This window comes from Athene noctua, chromosome 2 (genome assembly GCF_965140245.1).
Source record: "Athene noctua chromosome 2, bAthNoc1.hap1.1, whole genome shotgun sequence".
NCBI classification, from domain to species: Eukaryota; Metazoa; Chordata; class Aves; order Strigiformes; family Strigidae; genus Athene; species Athene noctua.
The window spans coordinates 149,124,081-149,147,044 of record NC_134038.1 but is presented as its reverse complement, the minus strand read 5'-3'; the positions used below and the strand labels follow the sequence as shown (position 1 = coordinate 149,147,044).

General features: G+C 41.2%; 2 protein-coding genes across 4 annotated transcripts in view; one reads left to right on the top strand and one right to left on the bottom strand.

Moving 5' to 3' along the window:
- The window catches only part of SNRK (SNF related kinase), a 40,571-nt gene extending 33,811 nt beyond the window's left edge, over positions 1-6,760 (top strand). The window contains exon 7 of the mRNA XM_074900603.1: positions 2,897-6,760. Coding sequence (XP_074756704.1) covers positions 2,897-4,115 — 1,219 coding nt within the window. The 3' untranslated portion in view covers positions 4,116-6,760. The remainder of the gene's footprint in view (positions 1-2,896) is intronic.
- Positions 6,761-12,565: 5,805 nt separating this feature from the next.
- The window catches only part of ANO10 (anoctamin 10), a 120,262-nt gene continuing 109,863 nt past the window's right edge, over positions 12,566-22,964 (bottom strand). For all 3 annotated transcript variants that reach the window (XM_074898106.1, XM_074898108.1, XM_074898107.1), the window contains one exon: positions 12,566-13,441. In XM_074898106.1, coding sequence (XP_074754207.1) covers positions 13,406-13,441 — 36 coding nt within the window. In that variant the 3' untranslated portion in view covers positions 12,566-13,405. The remainder of the gene's footprint in view (positions 13,442-22,964) is intronic.

The window sequence follows — 22,964 nt, the reverse complement described above, 5'->3', positions numbered from 1 at the left end:
ATTTTATGTTAATTTCTTTTAAAAAAGAAATTCAAGCAGAGCATCAAATGTGTCTAATACTAAGTATTGGTTATAAAACAGATTACTTTAGAGAAGAAATTTGAGTTTACCTTCGAAAGAAAAACTCCACAACTACAAAGTCTGCTTTTAAGTTGTTTTGTTTTTTTCTCTGCATCAGTGCCACTCTTTCAGTAGAAGGAGCTGCCACAGTTATATGAGAAACTTGAACAAACAAGTTTGTTGATTCTAAATCTTGATACGAATTTGTAAAGTTGGAGTAGCTGAAGCCTGCCATATGAGTATGGATTTTCTTTTCATGACACGGAACTGTTGCCCTTAATGGTTCCAGGTGGAATTCCAGTTCCGTGTTTGTCTTCACGATGGTTCTAAATTCAAACTATTTATACGTAGTGACTTAATGGAAAAGACAACAAAGTAATGCATGACTTTGAGACTTCAAAAGATTAAAAAAAAATAAAAATTAGTTGCAATGTGGAGCTTCCCTTCTGTCCCACTCTCTCAGGCCTACTGGGAATAAGGGAGGGGGGGAAGGGAAGGGAGGCAAACATGGGCTGCTATGAGAGATAAATGTTCTGTAGTGAGGAGGTTTATTGCCTGGAAACTACAGTACTGTTAGATACTATATTTACCCTTTATTGTGACAGCCACAGAACTCTTTTCCTTTTCTTGCTGACAAACCAGTCTGTTCTTAAAGCATGGTAAATTCTTGAAAGATTTAGATCTTCATTTTATGTCACTTCTGTAGTTGTGTTTCGAATTTATTTAAGTCCTATTTGTTAATCACAGACAGTTGTTTGTGTTTAAAATACCCAACATAGCACAAGACATCAGAAAACTAGGTCAGTGGTTCCAAGCGTTTCTGGAGTCAGCTGGGGCCTCAGGGAGGATGCCAGTGTCAAAGCAAGAAGGACCACAGCCCAGGCTCCACTTCTTGTCTGGACAGCTTGGGTTGGAGCTGCTGGTTGTGTGGCCTCCCTCCAGGCAGAGCTGCTCACTGGAGGGAAACTGGTGGGAAGGCACCAGCAGCTCCCAGTGCCCAAGGAGATGGGAAGGAGCCTGTGTGGCTCCTCCCAGGGAGTGGCCTACACAGGCTTGCCCGGGTGTGTTGGCAGCCAGGTCCTACTGGTAGAGGATCCCGGTGGATTTTTGTATCCCTGGTTTGTTTAAGCAAAACTGAAGGTAACACTTCAAAACAAAGTCTGCAGTTAGGCTTGATGAGTTTAATGCTGGCTTTAATGAAGTACTCTCCTTCAAAGTTCATACAGTGGGGAAGATAGTTGTCAGTTGTTACCTGTGTAGACAGGCATCTCGCACTTCAGGATCCTTTTCTGTCCAGCCATTACAGAGGGAGCCTTGAGCAAATGCAGTCCTAGTGCAGGTGCTTCTATTAACTTTAAACACTTTAAAAGAGCTCATTTAGAATAGGAATAGCAAAGAGGTGTCTGAGTCTTCCTTTTTTCTTCAGTTTGACCTCGTAACACAGCAGATGAGGAAGCTGGTATAAGCCTTCTGTGTTCATATGCAGGCTGTCCGTATGTGGGGTCACACTTGGTGTAAAACATTCTCTGCTTCCTCTCCTGCTTTCCTCCTTCACTCTGCTTCTAAACTGGGCTACTAAGTCATGCGGCCCTTTCTTTTGGTACACCCAAAACATGGTTGGGAATGTCTTGTAATATGCTATCCATATGTGAGCAGAGGTCTCTACTACAGCTTTTCCTGCAATATGCTGGAGTATTTTAGTTATGTAGAGTTAAAAAAGCTTGCCAGTTGTTTAACTTAAAGGTAACTCTTAGTTTGAGAGGTTACAACAAATTTTTTGGTCTCCACAAGAAATGTGGGGCTTATGCTGAATGAGGCATTTGAAGAATTACTCAGTGTTACGCTGTTGGTCTGTAGGTGTTGGTCTTTTGGATTAGGCTTTTGAAATACAAAGAGACAGGAAGGACTGACAGTCTTCATTCTTGATTTATTCTGTATGCATTATGGCAAAATTACAATATATATATTAGGATTTAAAGTAAAATATAGATCATTAGATACTAGCCTTAGATAATGGAGATAAGACATCAGCTGCTAACTGTACAATGGAGTTACACTCAAGTGTTACTTTCATTTTGATGTTTGCTAATGCTGGAACAGTCATGCAGTTTGAACTTGGACATACAGTTTATTCCAGTGTCATATTCTTCAGCAGCTTGAGTCCTGAACTCATGCAGCTGTATTATTCCAGTTGCTCAACTAAGGATAAATAAATGTATGTTCTCAATTCATGTGTGTTTAAAACTAAAGGGGATTTTTGTAGATTAGAGCTTGGTCTGAATGAGACTTACTGAAAATGAGAGAATGTTTCTTCTGACTCAGCTTTTCAGTCTCACTCCTGTTAATTCTAACCTAATTTTTATATTAAGAATACTGGTGGGGAAAAAAATAGCAGAAGCTTCAGATTAAGAGTAGTTCGCAGTACTAACTTAAGTTGTGCTTGATTCATATCTTCTTCTAGGTACTGGTGGTTCTATACCTACTTCAGGTTATTTTCTTTTGAGAGATAGTTATTTAAAGCTTTTTATTGCTTAATTCAGTTTCTGAGAGCAGTGAAATCTTAAGATTTCATTTGACAGTAACCAACACAATTTCTAAACTATACTTTTGTATATATGATATTCCTTTCAAATAACAACATTTTTAAAGGAATACACATTCTGTGAGTGTTTCCTTTTCCTCCCTTGCTCAGTACTGTTATTTACAAACATGCCACTCATCAGACCAGTTTGTGTAGCAGCACTTGTGCTTCTCTTGTGCAGTTCTTACGTCGTCTTATACTTTCTAGAATGCTGAAAATTCAACTTTCTTTTATCTTTTATAATTGTTTATGTAGGCAGTCGTGGCCAACGAAAATCGATGTACCCCAAGATCTGGAGGACGACCTTACAGCTTCTCCTCTCTCTCATGCAACTGTTCCTCAGTCACCAGCTCGCACAGCTGAGAATGTCCTCAATGGCCACAGAAGCAAGGCCCTTGGCGATTCAGCCAAGAAAGAAGATATCCCTGAATTAGCTGGACCAGCACTTTCAGCAGTCCCGTCAGTGAGCTTAAAACCCACTACGAGTGGCCGGAAGTGCTTGTTCAGAGTAGAAGAAGATGAAGAGGAGGATGAAGAAGATAAGAAGCCTATTTCTCTGTCTACTCAAGTTGTTCTGCGCCGTAAGCCTTCAGTTACAAATCGTCTTACTTCAAGGAAGAGTGCACCAGTCCTCAATCAAATCTTTGAGGAGGGTGAGTCAGACGACGAGTTTGACATGGATGAGAACTTACCCCCAAAGCTCAGCAGGTTAAAAATGAACATCGCTTCACCTAGCACAGTGCATAAACGCTACCACAGGCGGAAAAGCCAGGGACGGGGCTCCAGTTGCAGTAGCTCAGAAACAAGCGATGACGACTCGGAAAGTAGGAGACGCCTAGACAAAGATAGCGGGTTTACTTACTCCTGGCACCGGCGGGATAGTAGCGAAGGGCCACCTGGCAGCCAAGGAGATGGTGGTGGACAAAGCAAACCAAGTAACGGGAACGGAGGGGTAGACAAAACGAGCCCAGGCGATAACAGCAAAGGTGGGGGCAGCCCCTCCGGCAGCTCGAGCGGTAGCACCAACAACACGTCAGGTTCCACTCGGAGATGTGCCGGATCTGGGAACTCAATGCAGCTGTCGTCTAGAAGTGCAGGGGAACTGGTAGAAAGCCTGAAGTTAATGAGCCTTTGCCTAGGTTCGCAGATTCATGGCAGCACTAAATACATTATTGATCCTCAAAACAATCTGTCCTTTTCCAGTGTAAAAGTACAGGAGAAATCAACATGGAAAATGTGTATAAGTTCCAGCGGAGGCACAAACCAGGCTTCATCGTTGGGCAACCTAAAATTTTTTTCTGACCAAATGTCAGACACTGCAAATGAATTGGAACGGATAAAGAACAGGAACTTGAAAAACAATGTGCTACAACTACCTCTCTGTGAAAAGACGATATCTGTGAATATTCAGCGGAACCCAAAGGAGGGGCTGCTGTGTACCTCCAGTCAAACCAGTTGTTGTCATGTCATTTGACAATGACCTGACTTTAATAGCTCGATCTACTTGACAGCATCATTCTTCCTGTTCAGAGCTGTGAACACCTTGTCACGGACCCCCTTACGTTGTCTTAAGATTTTTAAGCGGGCTTTGAGCAGTTATTTATTACACTTTAATTTTGTGTTTGCTTGATGATATGACAGTGCATGGTCTTTGCATGCTGCTAGCTGATACGTTTTTCTTTTTCAACAAAACAGAATATTTTATTGTGTAATTTTTACATTTATAATTTTACTATGGAAGATCTGGATTAAAATAAATATCTGGATCCTAATGTAAATGGAGCACTTAGAAGTGTCATGTTCTGCACTTAAACTAGAGAGAGCAGCTTTTGTTTGCTTGTGAAATGTTAATTCTTGTTCTGACCTTCTGTGATAAAGAAAATATGTGATATGTGGCATACTTCTATGTGTCTGAAACAGAACCAAAGCAATAATGTTTTGATGCTGAAAACTCTTCAGGGAGCTTTCAGATGTTCCAAGGCTTGTACAAAGCAAAGATGCACTGAAAATTAGTGATCTTGAAATATGATTTTTAAACCCACACCTATTTGTCTTAAGCTATGATATGGATAAAGTTGTGGCTCAAAAATCAAACTGAAAAGATCTTGTTTTGCTAGAGGCAGTTTTCTTTAGGTAAAAAAAAAGGCACGTAGATTTGTAAGGCAGCTTTCTCCCATAGAAATGTGTTAATAATACAAGCAGACAATCTTCTTTTTTAATATAACAAAGGTAAATTATTAAGTCTACTTCTGAGTTTTTACATGCTAATTAAAAATAAAGTATTTGTATGAATTACTTTTGTTATTAGTATATCATGACAGTTAATATTTTAGGTTTTTACCTTGTAAGCCTTCTCCCCTGTCCTGTCCTCCCCTCCCTGAGAGTTCAAAAGGCAATAAGGGATGGAAAACCTTTAGGTAATTGGATTGAAATTGAAATTGTTACTGTCATTTACTTTTTTTTTTTCCTCATTATTACTCTTATTAAGACTTAAAATACTGCTGTTCCCCACATGTACATCACTTATTTTTCCTCAGTAACAACGCTTTCTCATAAAGTCAATTTAAAATAGCATATAGGAAAGTATTTATTTTACAGCTCTTAGCCTTTCTGTCAGGTTTCCCATTGCCATGGCAAGGTCTTGATTTAGAGTATTTCTGTACAAAAGGATACTTTTGACCAGATGAATTAACTTTGTGGAATTTTATTATCTAGAATAAAATATATTGCAGATTCCTAGTTTTGGGAAGGGCAAGAATGTTTTATTTTTTCATGCTGTGCACTGGGTCTTCTAAGCAATGCTAGTGAAACTGGTGGTATGATGTAGCAGCGCCCTGGGCAGACGTTGGGTGTCTGAGAGGAGTTTACACTGTTGAGCATCTTGTAACACTTGCAGAATGGTCAAATACAACGCATTTCACGTCCACCGCAGAGTGAGCAGAGCACCAAAGAACGGCGTTACGCTTGGTCATAACTTCTACAGCTCATGACAGCTCTTCTTGATCGCTAACGGACTTTACTAAGGGAGTCTAAATCGCATGGGGTATTCTCCCTGGCTGGCCTAGCCAGGGCTTTTGCATTCTGCTTCCTAAACAAGGCAAAGGATAAGCGTTTTGCTGCTTTAAGTTTTCAACTCTAGTTGCAGTTTAGTCAGTGTGATACTTATAAATGAAAAGCTACAAGAATAGATGTGTGGGTGAAGCCATAGAACATATTTGCTTGAAATTTTTGAGCAGGGATCGCACCAAGGGCCAGAAATGAGATGTGTGGTTCACAGACGGTGAGCGTAACATCCAAGTAGGAGATGAGTTTATAAAGGGCATTGGCAATAAACTTATTTGTTGCAGCTTTTTTCCAAGTATTGTAAATACACTTTCCTGATACTATGTACAGCCTTGGAATGGCACCTTTTAACTAACCCCAGGTGTATTTTGTTTCCAATGTTTTTATATACGACTGTATATATGGTGCTCACTTTAGGACAGCAGTGTTGACCATTTATGCTGCATAGTTGTATTATAGCCTTATAGTTGTGTGTGGTTGGTTGAACCTTTGGGTGTACAAATGTTAGTCTGAGTGGTGTCCTTTATCCATTTGTTGATAGGTGAATGACTGTGCATGTGGCGTATGTTGTATTATGTTGTCACGTAAAAGGAAGGGCGAGAATAACCACTACATTAAGATAATATTGGACCAAACTATTTAGAGCAAGTAAACAGTTTCTTGTACCCCTTAACGTGTCTTTAAAAGTTGCATATAGTTACAGTAGTGTATAAATTAAATATTGTGGAAAAACAATTAGTCTTGTATTTTTCTGTATGTGTGTATATAAATATATATATAAAAAATAATGTACCTCTAGCAACTTAATCTGTATTTAAGATGTGACAATCTTGACACAGAATTTTAAGAGTAGCAGTATAAATAAGCAGAATTAATGAACAGAAATATAAAAATTTCTCACCAAGACAGAATCTGTGTGTGTGTGTTAAGAGGGTACAGAAGTATCAGCTGATCTTATTGCTTCCAGCAATGTTTGGCTTTTTCATTGTATAAACATTCACGGTGTGCGACAGAAATGGAAAATCCCGTTAATAAAAGTGATACCTTGATTGATGCATAACCTATGATTTGCATGTCAATGCGGTTTGTTCCTCCTGGTGGTGACGGTATAAGGGTGCCACAAGCTCCTGACCCTGTCCCTGCGCTGCAGCGGGGGCCAGACCCCGCAGAGATGCACTTGCTGGGAGCGGGATCCTCGCTGGTCAAATCCACCGAGAGCAGTGAATTGAAACAAAGCAGCAGAAGTGTGAGCTTGGTTGCCTTCAAAAAATACAACTTTGTGTGTGGATGCAGGTTAACTTGCAAACTTGCAGTTATTCTCTTGCGTAGATTAAACTTGTTCATTCGGGCCCAAAAGTTGTCACCTGTTGGCATCTGTGGAAATGGCATTTTGTTTAAAGGGGTTGAGGCTGCTGTTTCTTAGGCAGAACTTCAGAGTGATTTAAAGGGTTTAGCAAACTTCACAAGCTGCTGTTCAGCTAGAGAATGTGCTGGAGGCACTTGCCCCAGCTGCCCAGCTTAGCAAAGCAGAGCTGTTCTGGCAGCTCTGGGGTGGGGTGCAGAACACAAGGGGTTTCAAAATCTTGGTTGTAGCAGCTGCTGTGTGTGTACCTGGGTGAGACTCCTCTCGGGCACAGGCATGTCTGTACAGCCACGGGAGGGACACCTGCCTGCCCCTGCCCTAACGTGCATGTGGGGAAGGCTGGGGGCTTCACTTGTCTCAGGTTTTTCTTGTTAGATGCAGTGATTGGTTGTGTGCCAGTTTGCCAAATCTCTGCATGTGGTGTGTAAACTGGTGGTTTGGTTTTTTCCTCTGGTGAAGATGTATGCGAGTGGGTTTCACCAGTTTCAACTGAATGATTTTAGTCCAGACCTAATCCTGTACTATTCTTTGCAGTGTAAAATGGGTAATAGTAAAAAAATCACTGACAGGCATCAGAAGTGAGTAGCAGGGCAGGCTCACTCACCCAGAAATGGATAGGACAAAGCCCGTCACCCCAACTGCCCCAGATCTGAAACCATGGTGTGAGGCCCAGCTCTGGCTGCATGCGGCCCTGCTCTGTTTCTGCTGTCGCATGTAACAGGATCCTGGGAGTTAATTCCACTTATTTACTGCAAGTGCTTCACAGTGTACATTTTACAGCTCTGCCCCACGTTGCCGTGTTTAGACTGCCGTGTGCTGGAAAACATCTGCTCCTGAACATTTAGTCTAAAATTAAGTGTGTCAGTACAGAAGGGAGAGAAGAACTGAAACACCAAAGCTCAAATCCAGACGTGTGCTCTCCCTGTCATCGCTTACAAACTGCTGTGCCCTAACGTGTAGCTGGGAGAGTGATGCTGTGATGCTGCTTCTCCCTCCTGTGTATTTTCTAAGGTACAGTAGGGGTTGGAGAGGGGGTAGGAGCGCTGCCAGCACTTCTGGAGCAGCTTCTGCCCCACCAGCACCTGTTCCCGTACAGGGCCCGCACTGCTGGTGCCTCTCCTGTGCGTTGCCCTTAGCGATGTCTCCGAGGCCCCTGGCTGGAGCAGTTCAGCACAACCTGCTCCTCTGTACTGACTTAGTTAACCCAGGGCCTGCGATTTAACAGCTCATGAAACACAAGCTGCGGCCAGCCCAAGATGGCACCAACACAGGGCATTTGGCACACTTCTTTACCAGGATTAATGGCATTTAACAGGTTATGTAATTATCTGCCATTAATGTACAATTGCTTTATGGCTGGCTGGCTGGGCGGAGCTGAACCCCCAGGCCTTGCAGCTGGGACCCTGCCCTCCCTGCTGAGCCTCCTGCCTGGGGACTGCCCGGGGTGAGCAGCCAAGGAATGTGCAGGGCTCTGACCATGCCTGAGCAAGGAGAGGCCTAACACATCTTATACTACCCTCCTTTTTTTTTTTTTTTTAAGACAACAAGCAATAACATGCTGGTCAGATTTTTTTAAAATTAATTTTTCATTAGCAAATAAACGTGCTAGGCAGTTGTAGAGAAATCCCAGCATGGCTGGCTGACAACAAACTGGAGCATCCCAAACATTAGAGACAACCAAGCCACCTCGACAGCCTTTCCCCTGGCTAAGTTTATGTGGATAAATCAGAACAGATCTGTCTGTCACTAATTCCAGATTATGACTTGCTTTCAATAAAAGGTGTTTCAGCAATAACACCTTGATGTGACTGTACTTGAGAATGCATAATAGTGACTCACTTGTTTAGTTGCCTACTGAGTGAAGCCAGCGCAGCTCCCTCACTGAAGTCACGTAGGTGCAGTGTTTCAAGGGACAGCTGGATCACCCTCCTCTGGAGCAATGGTGGTGTAGCCGATTTAGCCTGCTCCCCTCTTGAAGCAGAGGCTCCAGCTATTTTTTTTTTTTTTGAGCTTCAAACTGTAACGACTTGTAACAAGTTGATTCAGTTTGGCCTATCTGTGTGTATTACAAATGTGATCAGTTTCTAGAAGTCAAAAACTCTAAATTAGTGACACAGTACAGTCTATTATACTAAGAAAAAAAAAATATCTCTATTTACTCTCCCAGATGGTAGAAGAATTATGCCGTATGAAAAATGCAAGTATGCTTGATACTTTGGAGGACTTGAAAGGGATGGGGTTTCTGTAAGGACTTCACTGGGTGCTCAGACATGTCACATCAGATCTCCTTAAGCAATTAATTTCAGAAAACCCTTGTGTAATACCTTCTTCCCCTTTCTTCTCTCTCACTCCTTTCTCTTGAGAAATGCAGGGCTGGGGGAGGCAGGAGGGAAGGATCTGTTTCTCTCTGTGTGCCCCATGCACTCAGCTTGAGTGCCCAAGGCCTGGGAGCGGTTCAGCTCGGCACTGCAGACCGGAGCTGGCAGAAGGGCTGGTGAGCTCTTACATCGTGCCCAGATCACCCTCCTCATCACACCCATGATGACAGATGCCATCGCCACTGTTTTATACCAAGCAGCAGGGTGCAGAGAGGAGGGATCTCTCTGATGACAGGCATCAGTCATCAGGGCTGACAGGTTAGTCACAAGGCTCTGCTGTCAGCTCCAGCCTGATGCTGGCACTCACCCCTCCAACTCTTGGATGAGGCAAGGGAGAGCTTTCCTGAAGAAAGCACATGGCAGCAGCAGGCGTGGTTCCCCCGGCTTTGCTTATTTGAGTAAGGAAGTAACCTCTCAGTTGGTACAAGTCTCTCTGAATGAGATTCAATATCAATTCCCTCAGGTCAAGGTAGGCTAAAATACTCAGAATTGCTTGCCTGATTCCAGAGGAACCCTTCCTCATGTAACAATGCCAGTATTTTCCACTGTCCTCAAGTTCACAGGAGGTGCTGCAGTCCAGCAAGTACAGCAGTGATCGCGAGTCAGCAGATCCCTCCGGGCCATTCCATTAGACCTGTGGCCAACAACGTACCCGATGAGAGAACTTCTGTATTATTTGACTGCCCTTTTCCTTAAAAACAGCTTTCTTAGTTTTTACTGCTGCTGCTAAAGAGCCACGTCAAATTCAAGCCTTATGAATAGGTACAGGCTGCTCCCACACAGTCGTCTTCCCAAACAGGATGCCTCCAGACTCATCCTAGGTTTCTTGCTAAAGCTTGAGACCAGAGATGAACTTGTTTTCTTTCTTAGACGAAGGCATTAGACCTGCCTCACACCCAATCTGCTGCCTGCACTCCATGGCCAAGGCTGCCTCTGCAGGGTGACTCCAGCTCCAGGTGGGTAACAGACTGTGCCCTGACCATCACCACCCACCATGACCCGCGCCAGCACGTCAGGTGGGCCCTGCCCTGCCCCGAGGCAGCCGCTCCGAGCACGCTTTCCACAACCCCTGCATGAAGCCACCACTATTTGCATGAAGGGCCTGAGCTTCAGCTATCGCTGTACGCAGACTGCTCGATGGCCCCAAGGCAGACCACAGAAGACGCTTACCAGGAACCAGACACCTCTGACTGAGGTGGCTTCATCTCCTTTCAATTCAGTGCATGCTCCCCTTTCCCCCAGTGTGCCCTTTTCTGTTGCACGCTGAGAAAACCAGACCTGTGGCCTCATGTATCAGCTCTGCACCAGGGAATGGCCTGAGCAGGATGGGAAAGTAAAAGTCTTCACTCCTGGGGACACAGTTACCCAGCCTAGAAACAGATGTACAGATTACATATCTTGTGAGTGGCAGTTTTCTTTCTAATATTTACATCTGACAACAGATTTTTGTCAGTAAATTTAAATCCTAGCATTCCACCATTTTTACAAATGCACCTATAGCAAAAAAAAAAAAAAGACACATTTTTTCAGAAGGACAGAAACATTTTTTCCTCTCAAAGGCAAAACCAGATGACATTATGAATGTAAAAATCCCCAAAACCACAAACCAAAACCCCATATCAAACAGTATGAAACACAGCAAACCCCTGGTACAGCCTACAGAGAAACAGGAGTTAAATTTCAGTTCAGTGACAAAATACTACTTGGTACCATCACAGGTACCATTTCTCAGCAAGCTAAAGTGTATGCTGTTTAGGACAGAAACACCTTCTCATGACTGGGTAGCAGCTGTGGTGCTCAAATGAGTTCTTTCAGTATCTAGAACAAACTCTAATCCCTATAAAATAAAGGATTTCCATATTTGTCCCTCCCTCACACTATGGAAGGTTACAATTCCTCCACACCTACTAGCTTTAGGTGGAGAATCCACCTAAAGATCAGTATTATCCCTGTTTATAGATAAGGAAACTCAGCAGAAGTAAAGGGATTTGCCCAGGCAAGGGCAACAGCTGATGTTACTTAGGTCACCAGGTACTTAAACCTTACGAGAGATTTTCCTGTTAGCCTATAGAAAACAGGAGAATGGAAGGACCACAAGGACAACCACAAAGTCAGTTTTGCAGCAGTCTCATTTTCTTCACATGATCACAGTTGAGACACAACTTGATGCCTTTTCTAACCCATCTTAGAAAGTCATTCCAGACACCTGGTAGAGTTGTCATCAGCAAAACACACCAACTTTATGCTCATAAACCAGCACTAAATAGCAGATCAGCAGAATCCCTTCAAAATGGCTATGACAAGCTTAGAAAAACATATTCCACCAGGAACCCATCCCACAGATTTTTCTTCTCCTGAACTGTCCACTCAAAACCACTGACAGCCAGCATGAGTGAAACCTGAACAAACGTGAGCTACTTCAGATCGAAGTGGACAATAAACTGCAAACCTGCGGAGCTTTCATGGAAAACACACTGCCCCCCCCTCAAAAAAAGCTGCAGTTTGGGAATTGCTACAGGGTGGGAGACATGCTCCCCTCAGAGATGCCTGCTGGTTGCTCAGGGCAGAGCCTGTGCAGCCACAACCCTTCCACGGCTTCAGGAACAGGCTGTGAAATGGCAGCAGCCCCTGAGATACCCCTGAAATAGCAGCAGCGTGGGGGATGCACAGTGGGAGAAGCAAGAACAGAGACAGCAGCTGCAGCACGGTTTTGCTCCTCTTCCCAAGGGAACAGAGCTGTTTCTTACTGGGTCACGCTTGCAGAGTTTGAGAAATGCTAATTTTAAATTCCAGACAGAATACATTATTTTGGCTTAGTTATGTTACGCTGCTGTGGGGCCCCTGTGGCAGAAATCTGAAAAATGCAAAGTAGGCAAACACCTTAATTATTTTAACAGCAGATTTTTCCCATCAGGATTCCAGAAGTATCACATACAGGTAAGTTACATCTATCAAAGATGAAGGTCAAAGCAGGAGAAAATAAACTGTCTCAAGGTCACAGGAGCAAATGCTGTAAATTTTCATGCTATTACTGTCAGAAAATAATGAAACATTAGGAAAATTACCATTCTGTGAAATGCAAGAAAAAGATCACATACTCACTACATACACAAGTACTGGTATATCAAGTATCAAGTTTAATTGATCTGTTACTATCAGTTCATTTAACCAGAAGATCCATTCATAGGATACTGCAGTTCAAGATCCAGGGAAGTAACACCAAAATCTAGTGTAAATTAAAAAATAAATACACTTCATAAATTACTGATCAGCAATCTGTTTCCTGCTGAATGCTTTTTAACCAGCTTTTGAAAATATGTGAACTGGGGTTAAGATAACTAGCACACAGGAGTATATAATGCATACTTTATAGTATTTATGTTCAAATATTTCTCATATCATACAGGGAACAATTATATATTTCATTATGCAATGTATAAAATATTTAAGTTAATTTGCTATGTGCAAACAGTAGCTAATAAGCAAGTCTTTGAAATCATACAGGATCTCTTAGCTATCGTAATAAAGGAACAAACGGGACAATAACCCCAAAGGGACAGTACACTGAATTAAATACCTGTCTACCTTTTTTTTTTTTCTTTTACAAAGCTGCAGCTGAAAACTCTAGTTAGCTTCTGGATGCTTACTCACAGGACCTGTTTTCAATCACGTGAAGCACAGCGAGCCTGCCAGATTTCAACCAGACCTAGTATAAGCTGTAGTGCTTTATTTGCTGTTAAATTCACAAAGGTTGCATATAAGAAACAAAGAGAGCAGGAGAAAAAAATTTTTTTTACGGTGTCAGGCAAAAATTATTTACCAAGTATCATATAAGTAGGTGCCACCTACTGAATAGATGGTAAAGTGCACAATCTGAGAGCTACACATCATCATAAACAAACACTCAAGAAGTGCCCACATCCACATGTGACTGCTTTAGTCATCCTCCTTCCTTGATGTTTATTCCTTCAGTGATTCAGCCGCAAGCTTCATTTGCTGTGAGAGAAGGGGAAAAAGAAAAGGTATGCTAAGTGCAGCAATGGCATGACGAATTACACAACACAGCAAAATATGAAAGCAGGACACTTCTGAATCCAATTGAATAATAAAACCACACAAAAAAATTAACTCGAGCTTTGGTAGTTAAAAACGCAAGTCTGTTATTCCTGTCTTTTAGAAACGACACAATTTTAACAGAAGTATTGCTTTTCCCACCGGAAGACTCAGCAAATTATGATGCAATTTGTATGTTAATTAATTCTTTTTGTGATGAATAATGCCTTACGCTGAAATTACCGGGCCTAACAGACACAGGAAAAAACCTTCTCCCTCAGACTTATGACAGGGGGAACTGCTGTAAGAACCACCAAACAAAAAGCCAGGGGAAATGACTGTTGTACTGGAACTGTCTTCTAGCACTCCCAGGCAATAGCTGTGTTCATGACAGCGCACTGTGAGAGCCGGCACCGCCACCGCTGCGCCTGGAAATCCCCAGCCCCTAACCCTGGTGACGCCTGCGTGCAGGGTCACTGGCAGCCGCTTTATCTCTTCTTGGGCAGCACTGGCGTTTACCTAAAACAATGGCAGCAAGCACAGATGGGTTCAGCTGATGGACTCCACCAGAAATCCGCTCTTACGTCGATACCAGACTGGAATTCAGAATGCTTATCTCTGAATCACAGATGACTTGTTTGTTTATTAAAATACATGATAACTCTTTGAGATAAACTTCAGATAAGTAGAATGCTCACCTCAGTGAAGGACTAGGATATCAGAATCTCAGACACAAAGGGAATTGAAAAAAACCAAAATTATTCCTTGTTATAGCAGATATTCATTCTGAAGACACAAATGCAATTTGTTTAGTCAGTGGGAGAACCTGCCTACTGGCCATGTGGTATGCAATTTTTAAGGTACATTCTTTACAGATGTAAAATTTTAGTTCACTGCAAAGTCTTCAATATTGTAGAGGGTTGGTTTTTTTTATTTTTAGAAAACTCATAAGTCATTTAGCCTTAAATATTTACATTTTAAAGGATTCTTAAAAGGTCAATGAACTAGTGACACACTGTTGCCCCCAATCTGCCACTGCACTAATGTTAAGCTGTAACTGTATTCAGTATTTCCGTATTACCCTTTTTTTTTTTTTTTTCTGTTGAATTGAACAAAAACATCCTGTAATATAAGGAAGAGGTAGCAGCCTGCTATGGTGACATGTGTTATTTCCAATCCTGTTAACCGTTTTTGTTTTCATTATCTTAGGACATCACCAGAGAGATCTCAATGTGAAAACAACTGCAAGTGTCAAAAGTATCTGCTGAGTAAGAGAAACCAGAGCCACTCGGAAGCTTCTTGTTAAAGAGGATGTTTCATAATACAGATTTACAGAGGCAATGAGCAGAGTTTAAATTGTGCCAAAGGCACCTCTCACCCATCACCTGGGGTTATCAACTAAGGGTCTGGCAACATCTAGAAGGCTGAAAAACACCCTGATAAACTAAGAAATAATTACAGTGACTTAACTCCCCAAAGAAAGAGACTGAGACACAACAGTCAAAGGATGCAAACTAGATGGAGACCAGCCCAGAGGACAGGGTGAGAAGCAAAGGCAAGGAGATGCACAGCACTGCTGGAATTCAGGAGGCCATAGGCTGGTGTCTAGCACAACAGCCTCCTTCGTGGCAATTTGGCAGACAAAGAAAGAAAAAAAATGTGTGGACATGAAAAAATGTGAGTGAACATATGAAGAAATAATTTATGCAACTTCTAACTCCTAAGCAGCTGTGTAGTTTCCGTATCATCCACTCAGCGGTGGCTGGACATGTGCTTCTGAGTTAAAGTTCTTTCTTTCATGCTTGTACTTGATTTTATACAAATGGCCTAGTACATACGAACTATTAAAAAGACAAATATGTAATAATGCTATTAAAAAAATGGAAAAGAGGAAACTGCAAGTACAGCGGACACTTCAATTTCCATCCCGTAACATCAAGATGTCAGATTGCTTTAACACAGCACCTTCTAACTTCCCTTTGCCGCTAGTCTGTGCCTGAGCTCATTCCAAAACATTACTCTGCATGATCAAACCCACCTACAATAACTCTTCTTTACCATTTTTATCTGTATTTCCATGCCATCTACGAGGGAAGTAAAATTAGTTTGTGATACAAATATTTATATGCTTCTCCATAGCAACAGTGCAGAAAGAAACCATAGCTAAATGCTGAAATACAGATTCCTCTTCTGCATCCTGATTCGCTTATTTAAATGTCTGTATAAAACTACAGCATCTTAAAGTGACCTCTATCCCTACTGTAAAAATATTAAAAAGATACAGAAGACAGCAATTTAATTCAGTTCATGATTCATCAAATTCAAACCCAATTCTCATATTTTAGCATGATTTTCTTAAATTCTGAGCATTGTTGTAACTACACAGGGATTGATGAGGAAGGTAGAAAACTAGAAAGGTATTTTTACTCTCTGATTTCTGCAGGGCTTGCCAAAGTCTGGAAGAAAACCAAGCACATGACTAATAATTATGACTAGATAGTAATCTGTCAAAATATCCTATACAAGTGGTACTACTGTCATTTATTTTTGAAGGCACTCTTAATTTTAACTGAGCTAATCTTATGCTAGTATTCTCTTATGCTGGCAATTTTATGCTACTATATCTAAAATATATGATGAACAAACAAATTTCACAGCTTCCTCAGTGGGCCAGTGAGTAGAAAAACCTCTTAAAATAGCTTCACATGCTGCCACAGCACACACAGCCTGGGCAAAACCAGTCCAAATGCAGTCACTCACATATTTCTGGAAATGAATCATAAGCAACGTGAGAACCCCAAGAGCTGCTTGTTTCATTTCTTCTTTATAATTTCTAATACCAAAATATATTTTGTAGTACCTGGCAGCACCAAGCTCCCCTAAGAGCTATCAATTCGGCAAGCAACGAGTAGTGGCACCATTAGACAGTGAAATTCTTTTCCAGGTTCAGGTTGAAGAATTTTTAAATTATCTTTTACTGTGAAAGGAAATGTTCCTTTTTACTGAGAAAATATTTCTCTAGGACAACAAATGGGAAAGGGAGTATATTTTTCTTCTGATACAGAGAAAGGGAACTGACAAGGTACATTTTAAGATCACCTTTCCTCTGATGGCCCCAACAGGCTCATTGACATACCGGTGGGACCCAGTCAACTAATCTTCGTCAAAGAGGCATTTCTTTGTAAGTTTTAAGTAGTATTTTAAAAAAATATAAAAAAAGAGGTATTAAAAACTTTTCAATCTACTTTTCAAACCTACTGGATACATAATGACAAAGAAAAACAATGCTCAGTTGAGGGGTATTAAAAGCCTCTGTAAACTAACCAGAGGCGTAATTCGGCAATGAGTTGGCTCAAGAAACCATTCTTCATTCATTATCAGCTGAGAATTGCTAGTGAAAGGTTTATGCTTCTGTTTTGCAAAACAGGTGGCTGGTGCATGAAAACTGATCACCCAGTCCTGCTCCCTAGCAAGCTAGGCCTGGCTCTGCACAGCACTCAGCACCACCTCTCTCTCTCGCTGTGTGGCTGCACCACCTTAGTGGTCTGCTTTGCGCAGCACACTTAGCAACGGTAGTCTATGCATGCAATATATATAGGAAACATATGTTTAAACTAATATTAGTTCATTGTAGCAGGGCTACAGTGGAGTTTATTCTAACATTCTGCTGTTAGGGATTGCTCTAAATATTTATCTGCTGTAATTCAATAGATTTGCTATTTCCATTTTATTAAGTTTCCATTTCTTTGTAAAGCACACAATATAATTAGACTGTACTTTCAATAGAAATAGTAAAAATTCTTCAATGTGGTTTACAAATAGGCATTACCAATTAATTAGATTTTATTACATTTCAACATTAAGTTTTCTGAAAGCATTTTAATAAAACATAACAGATACTTCACACTACAAATACAGTTGTATACCAAGCCTGGAAATTAGGCTACTTACATTTTGTGTTCACAACCAGAAACACAGATTTTAGTACAGTTATAAACGACTGGTAACTCTCCAGTTAGAGGGTCTATGGAAGTCTGATCTCATGATTTAGTGCTACGAATAATACTACTTAATATATGCGAGTAAAAGAAAAAGCTACAAACACGAACTAACAGAAATACACAGTAACACCAGAGACCTCGACTAAAGCAAAACCAGTCGAGTTGCCAAGGGATTTACCACTAGCAGCACTAGGCTTTGTTCAAGCCACAGCCTCACTGGAAATCCAAGTCACTTCTGCATGGCATGAGGAAGACTGTGGCCCACCTTCGCTTCCAAACCCTGTGCAGAGAGCCCACGGACGATGAGCTTTGCAGCTCGCTTTGTGCAGCAGGGCTGCTTTGAGCAAGGACACTGTTCACCCTGATGTGAAGCTCCATTCTGCACTGCCCCTGTGGCTGAGAAACGTGCACTGCCTTTCACAAACCCTACCTCGCAAATCCATCTGTGACCTTCTTTCAGCACGAGAGGATGGCAGAGATAACCCAGCATTTGTGCTGTTACCAGTGCTCCTTTCACACATGCTCATAATCTAATCAAACACCCTCAACTTTCCTATATGGTTTCTGTGGGACAGCCAACATTTTATCAGGTGGCTAACAGTCTTTGCATTCCTCGCTTCTTGTTGTCTGTTTAATGTTGATTTCCTGCACTTGCTGATCTGTGTCAAATGCTTAGAATGTTGTTATTTTCCAGTTATGCTTGGCCTTGGTAAGCCAGCCTCTAGTCTTAATTTTATCACTGCATGTGTTAGCACCAACTGACAATTCAACTGCAACAACCTGAGGAAAACAATTAAAAAAAATAGGTATTTAAAAGCGAAAAATCAATGAAACCAGGAGTTAATGATTCACTGGTTTGGTGCTGTTCCATATGCATACTCAATGTACACATATATTTGTATATATGGAGAACAGACATGTAAACAGCCATATAGTTAAATACAAGACACAAAGGCAGATGTTTCTAATCAGCAACTCCATCTCCTGCTTTTCCTGTATTCACCATGTAGAACAGCTCATTTGCAGTTTACTGCTTAAAGAAGGTGTAGCGCTACATGGTATCTTTCCCACTTTCTCAAATTAATTATAATACGATATATGGATATATATTAAAATTATTCTTTCCTAGTGGTGTACACTCCCAACAAAGGTAGTTTCTTGGGCCTTGAGTGGTTTGCTGACAACTGCAAGAACTGTATCAGCTTAACCTGTAAGTACCAGTCAGTTCTATATGGGAAGAGGCAAATTAACACCCACTTCAAAACTCAATAAAGCCTCTTCCTCATCTAATATTTTATTCTGCATAAAACTGTAAAAACCGATTTAATGGAAATTTGTTCTCGCTGATTATAATGGTGGAAAGTTGTGGTAACTTCATTATCTAGAACCACAAACCTTCCCTCAAGGTTTTTGCACGTGGCACTGAACAACTCTGCAGGGAACTGAGCTTAAGAACTTCAGGTCTGGGGTAACTTCAAGCCTCATTTCTGACTCTGACCAGTATTTCAGCAGCCTCTTAGTTGCCATAGCTGGAGATGATAACTGATGCAGGGAGATGATAACTGATGCTTGTCTACAGTAACAATAAACACCCTCTGTACTAGTATACTCCTGTTTATAAATCCCAGAACTTCTGTGTTATACCATACAGCCACAATATAACACTGAGTGCTTATTTTCAGTAACTCGTCCAGTATAACCCTTAACGGTTCTTGAAAGCTATTGATTTCCAGCATACAGTTTGCCCCCTATTTAAGTAATATGATAAAAGACTTGTAGGAACAATTTCACAGCCTCCTTATTTACCAGAGCCAAGACCAAGGGCCCTGTGGTGCTGCAAACCAGTGAAAACAACTCTCTATAAAGAAAAGTCATACATGAGCATTAAACAGCCAAAATGCAGATTTTTTTATGAGGAGGTGAGAAGAATTTTAGACTGAAGAGAACAAACAAAGAAACAAATGCTGAACTGTGTAGCTCTCATGGAAAGGACTCTGTAAGCAATTACAATAATATAACTTTCTGATGACTGAAAAGTCACCAAGCATTTCAACTATTATCCTCCTTGCCTCTAGGCTGTATCTGGAATATTGTGTCTAGTTTTCAGGCCTCCAGTATAAGAAGGATACTGATACCCTTCACCAGGTCTAGCCATGGGACACAAGATGGGCATGGATGCACGTGCCCTGTGAGAAAAGGCTGAGACACCTGCCAATATCTACAAGAAGGTTAGCAAGAAAATGGAGACAGGCTCTTTGCTGAGATGCACAGCAAGAGAACAAGAAACAAAGTGGTCATAAAGTAAGAAAAAAAATTAAATTTGACTACAAGGATAACTAAGCACTGCAGCAGGGGCCCAGGGAGGTTTTGCAGTCTCTGTGTTCGGAGGTTTTCAAGACTTGTCTGGAAAAAGCCCCAAGCAACCTGATCTGAATTTGGTGTTGAGCCTGCTTTGAGCAGGGGGTAGGACTAGAGACCTTCTGAGGTCCCTTCCAGCCTGAGAGATTTTTGTAGTTGTTCCTACAGGAACTGTGGCAGAGAAGTTTGCCCGGACTCTACAGATCTAGACTGGAAATCTGCTACAACAAATAGCAGGTAACAGAAAAAAAAAATTCTCATCTATCCTTTCTTGTATGCCTAATTCATAACAGAATGCCAAGTAAAAAAAGCTAGTGTTAATGAAACAGTAAGTTTGCAAAATTAGTAAGTGCAGAGTCAGGAAAACTTGCAGAATCACATATGTGCCTTGGAGTACTGTGCCTGATTAACAGTGCTGTGAGCCACAGCAGACAAAGCAGCCCCATTTGTAGTAGATTTTTTCCAAGGTTTTTTCCTGATCTCCTTCATATTGTCTCTGATTTAAATTGCAAAGTATTAATTAATACTTATTACACCATTCTTACTGTATTAGTCACCTTTTGCTGAACCTCATTTTAGTTCAGTAGATAGTACAAAAATGTAGAAATAATAATAGAAGCCACATTAGACAGTATCATCAAATTTTCTTCAGAAGTATAGCTTACGTATTCTGACAGAAACTCTCAGAACATTTAAATTATTTTTAGCTTTAGTTCACATTTTTTAAAATTCACTTCTTTCACCATAACTGACCATATAGTTGCAAAGTAAAAAATAAATACACAACGTTAAACAGTATGTCTGAATGCCTAAGGAAGAAAGAGTGTGTGCTCTAGCCACACTCACAGGATGCCAGACCAGCCTAGCAGATGCTCTCCACTTTAGTTTAGGCAATTACCTCTCACCCAATAAACAGCCTGTCAATAGAATTTGGAGTCAGAAACTATTGAATAGCTATGAAAGCAATGATGCAAAAATATCCAAAGTGACATGACCTTGATCAACATGAACACGGGAGTAGAGGGGTGGAATGCACAGTCCTTCCAGATCTGTACCCGTCTGTCATACATTGCTTTAATTTTGTGACCGGGGTCAGACAGATTTCACTACAGTTTAAGGGTGTAGTTTGTCCCTAGGTCAACAATGTTTTAATGATTTCAGGGTGAGCTATGATAAAATTTATTTTATCATGAGTTTTGGATAATGTTAATTACCAGTTTGCAGTTACTAGTTACAATCAAGAGAAAATGGGTGAAACAAACCATTCCTCCTCTCTGAAGTTTAACAAGCTTATGTGTGAAGCATGATGCCCCTGAGCAGGCACTTAGCCTTTGGAAGAGAAATACTCAGCACTCTGAGAGTTTAAGGAGGCCTCTGGACACAAACCCCTAATACACGGATATGCCTGACACTTAAGTGTAACTGCAGACATAGCTGCGTTTTAACCTTATACCAACTGCAATAGCAGCAACAGCTTGGCTAAGAACCAGGTTGCTCAGTATACGCTAATTTACTCCTTAAACTCACATGCTTTGCACTCACCCTGACTCATGATTCAGGAGGCACAGCTGAGAAATAGCGAAACCAGCAAACCCGTGTCTGAAAAAAACATGAGCACCAGCAGCAACACACTCTAAGGCAGTCGGTGGCACTGCAGTGAGACAGCCAACAGTCCTTCCTCCTCACATGATAAAAGTGCTCAGGTGACGTCAAAAATACACAGCTCACTCAACTTCAGAGAATATGTGTTTTGGTCTAACACTTTTAAGACAAGCAAAGATATGTGAGCTCCGTGCTTCCATTTTTTCCAGCTCAAGGCTGAAAGGGACCTGCTGGGTTATAGACACAAGCCTCCCTCGAGTGCATAAACCCACGTTGTAGAGGTTTAGCCAAAGGAGACCACACAACGTCTATTCTAGTATTACACGTTCCAAAACCCACACAGTTTTTGCCAAAATCCTTTAACAAAATCTATTGTACAAAAGGCAAAATACTAGTTTAAACTATTTAATGCCATAAAAAGAACAGAGGAAAAAAATCAAAGAGCATGAATATGTCTCCTTGTAATCTGTGCAACAGCAGGGAATAGACTGTGAAAACCAGAGATGGTCTCTCAAAATGAATTATGCCCAACCCTCAGAAGACAACAAAAACATACCTCATAATCCCACGTCTTTCTGGCCACAGAATTGGCCATCACTGAAACCCAGGCACACAAAGCTCGACACCTAAGCACCCAAAGCCCTAGCACCGTGTCCTGCTCTGCCAGCAGACACAAAGTCACGCCTAGGCCCAGCCCAAGACCAGCTGGCCTGAGTTGCAACCCGGGTTCACATTTCTTTCCAAATTCATTAATTTGTGGATCCGCACAGAGGCCTGCTTGGTTTCCAAAAAATTAGTAACAACGACAGGTTACTTTGCTATACAGAGAATTATTTAAATAATCTAGACTGTACTCCTGATACGAAACTAAAACCCAACTTCGGGCACTATTTTTGGAAATTTTTATCTGTGACATAAATCTGATATAAAAAGCAGATAAACACGGAGGGTGAATGGCTGTGCTCTGTCCTGCTACCACGCACCAGTCACAATGCTGCAAGTACAAATTTTCCATCTCTCTTGCAGCCAGCAAGAAACTTCAGCCTGACAAATACATCAGATGACACGAGAGAAAACAAACAACTGAACAGTATAAGTAGAAAATATTAAAATATACTGGAAGTATAAACCACATGTTTAGAAATCAGACTCCTACACTAAGTGCTGGGCTGACACATAGCAAAAGCAACTACTCTTCTGAAGAAGTTTTCCCTAAGAAGGAATTTGCCTCTCTGTTTATCTGCCATATCAGCATGGAAAGTAAGTTTAATTCCAAAGTTATTGTTATCACAGTATTAAAAAACTTCACTGCAGTTAAAACTGGAAAAACTATTCAATCTTTAAAGTATTTGGTGAAGAAGAACCATTTTCAATTATACTCAAGAGTTTAATAGGCAAAGAATTGAAGACCAGCACCAGAAGGGACCTGCTAGGCCATCTTATTTGTTCTCCTCTCATGTAGAGGCGCTTCTGATCCAAGTACTTGTCCTTAAAATATAATTTCT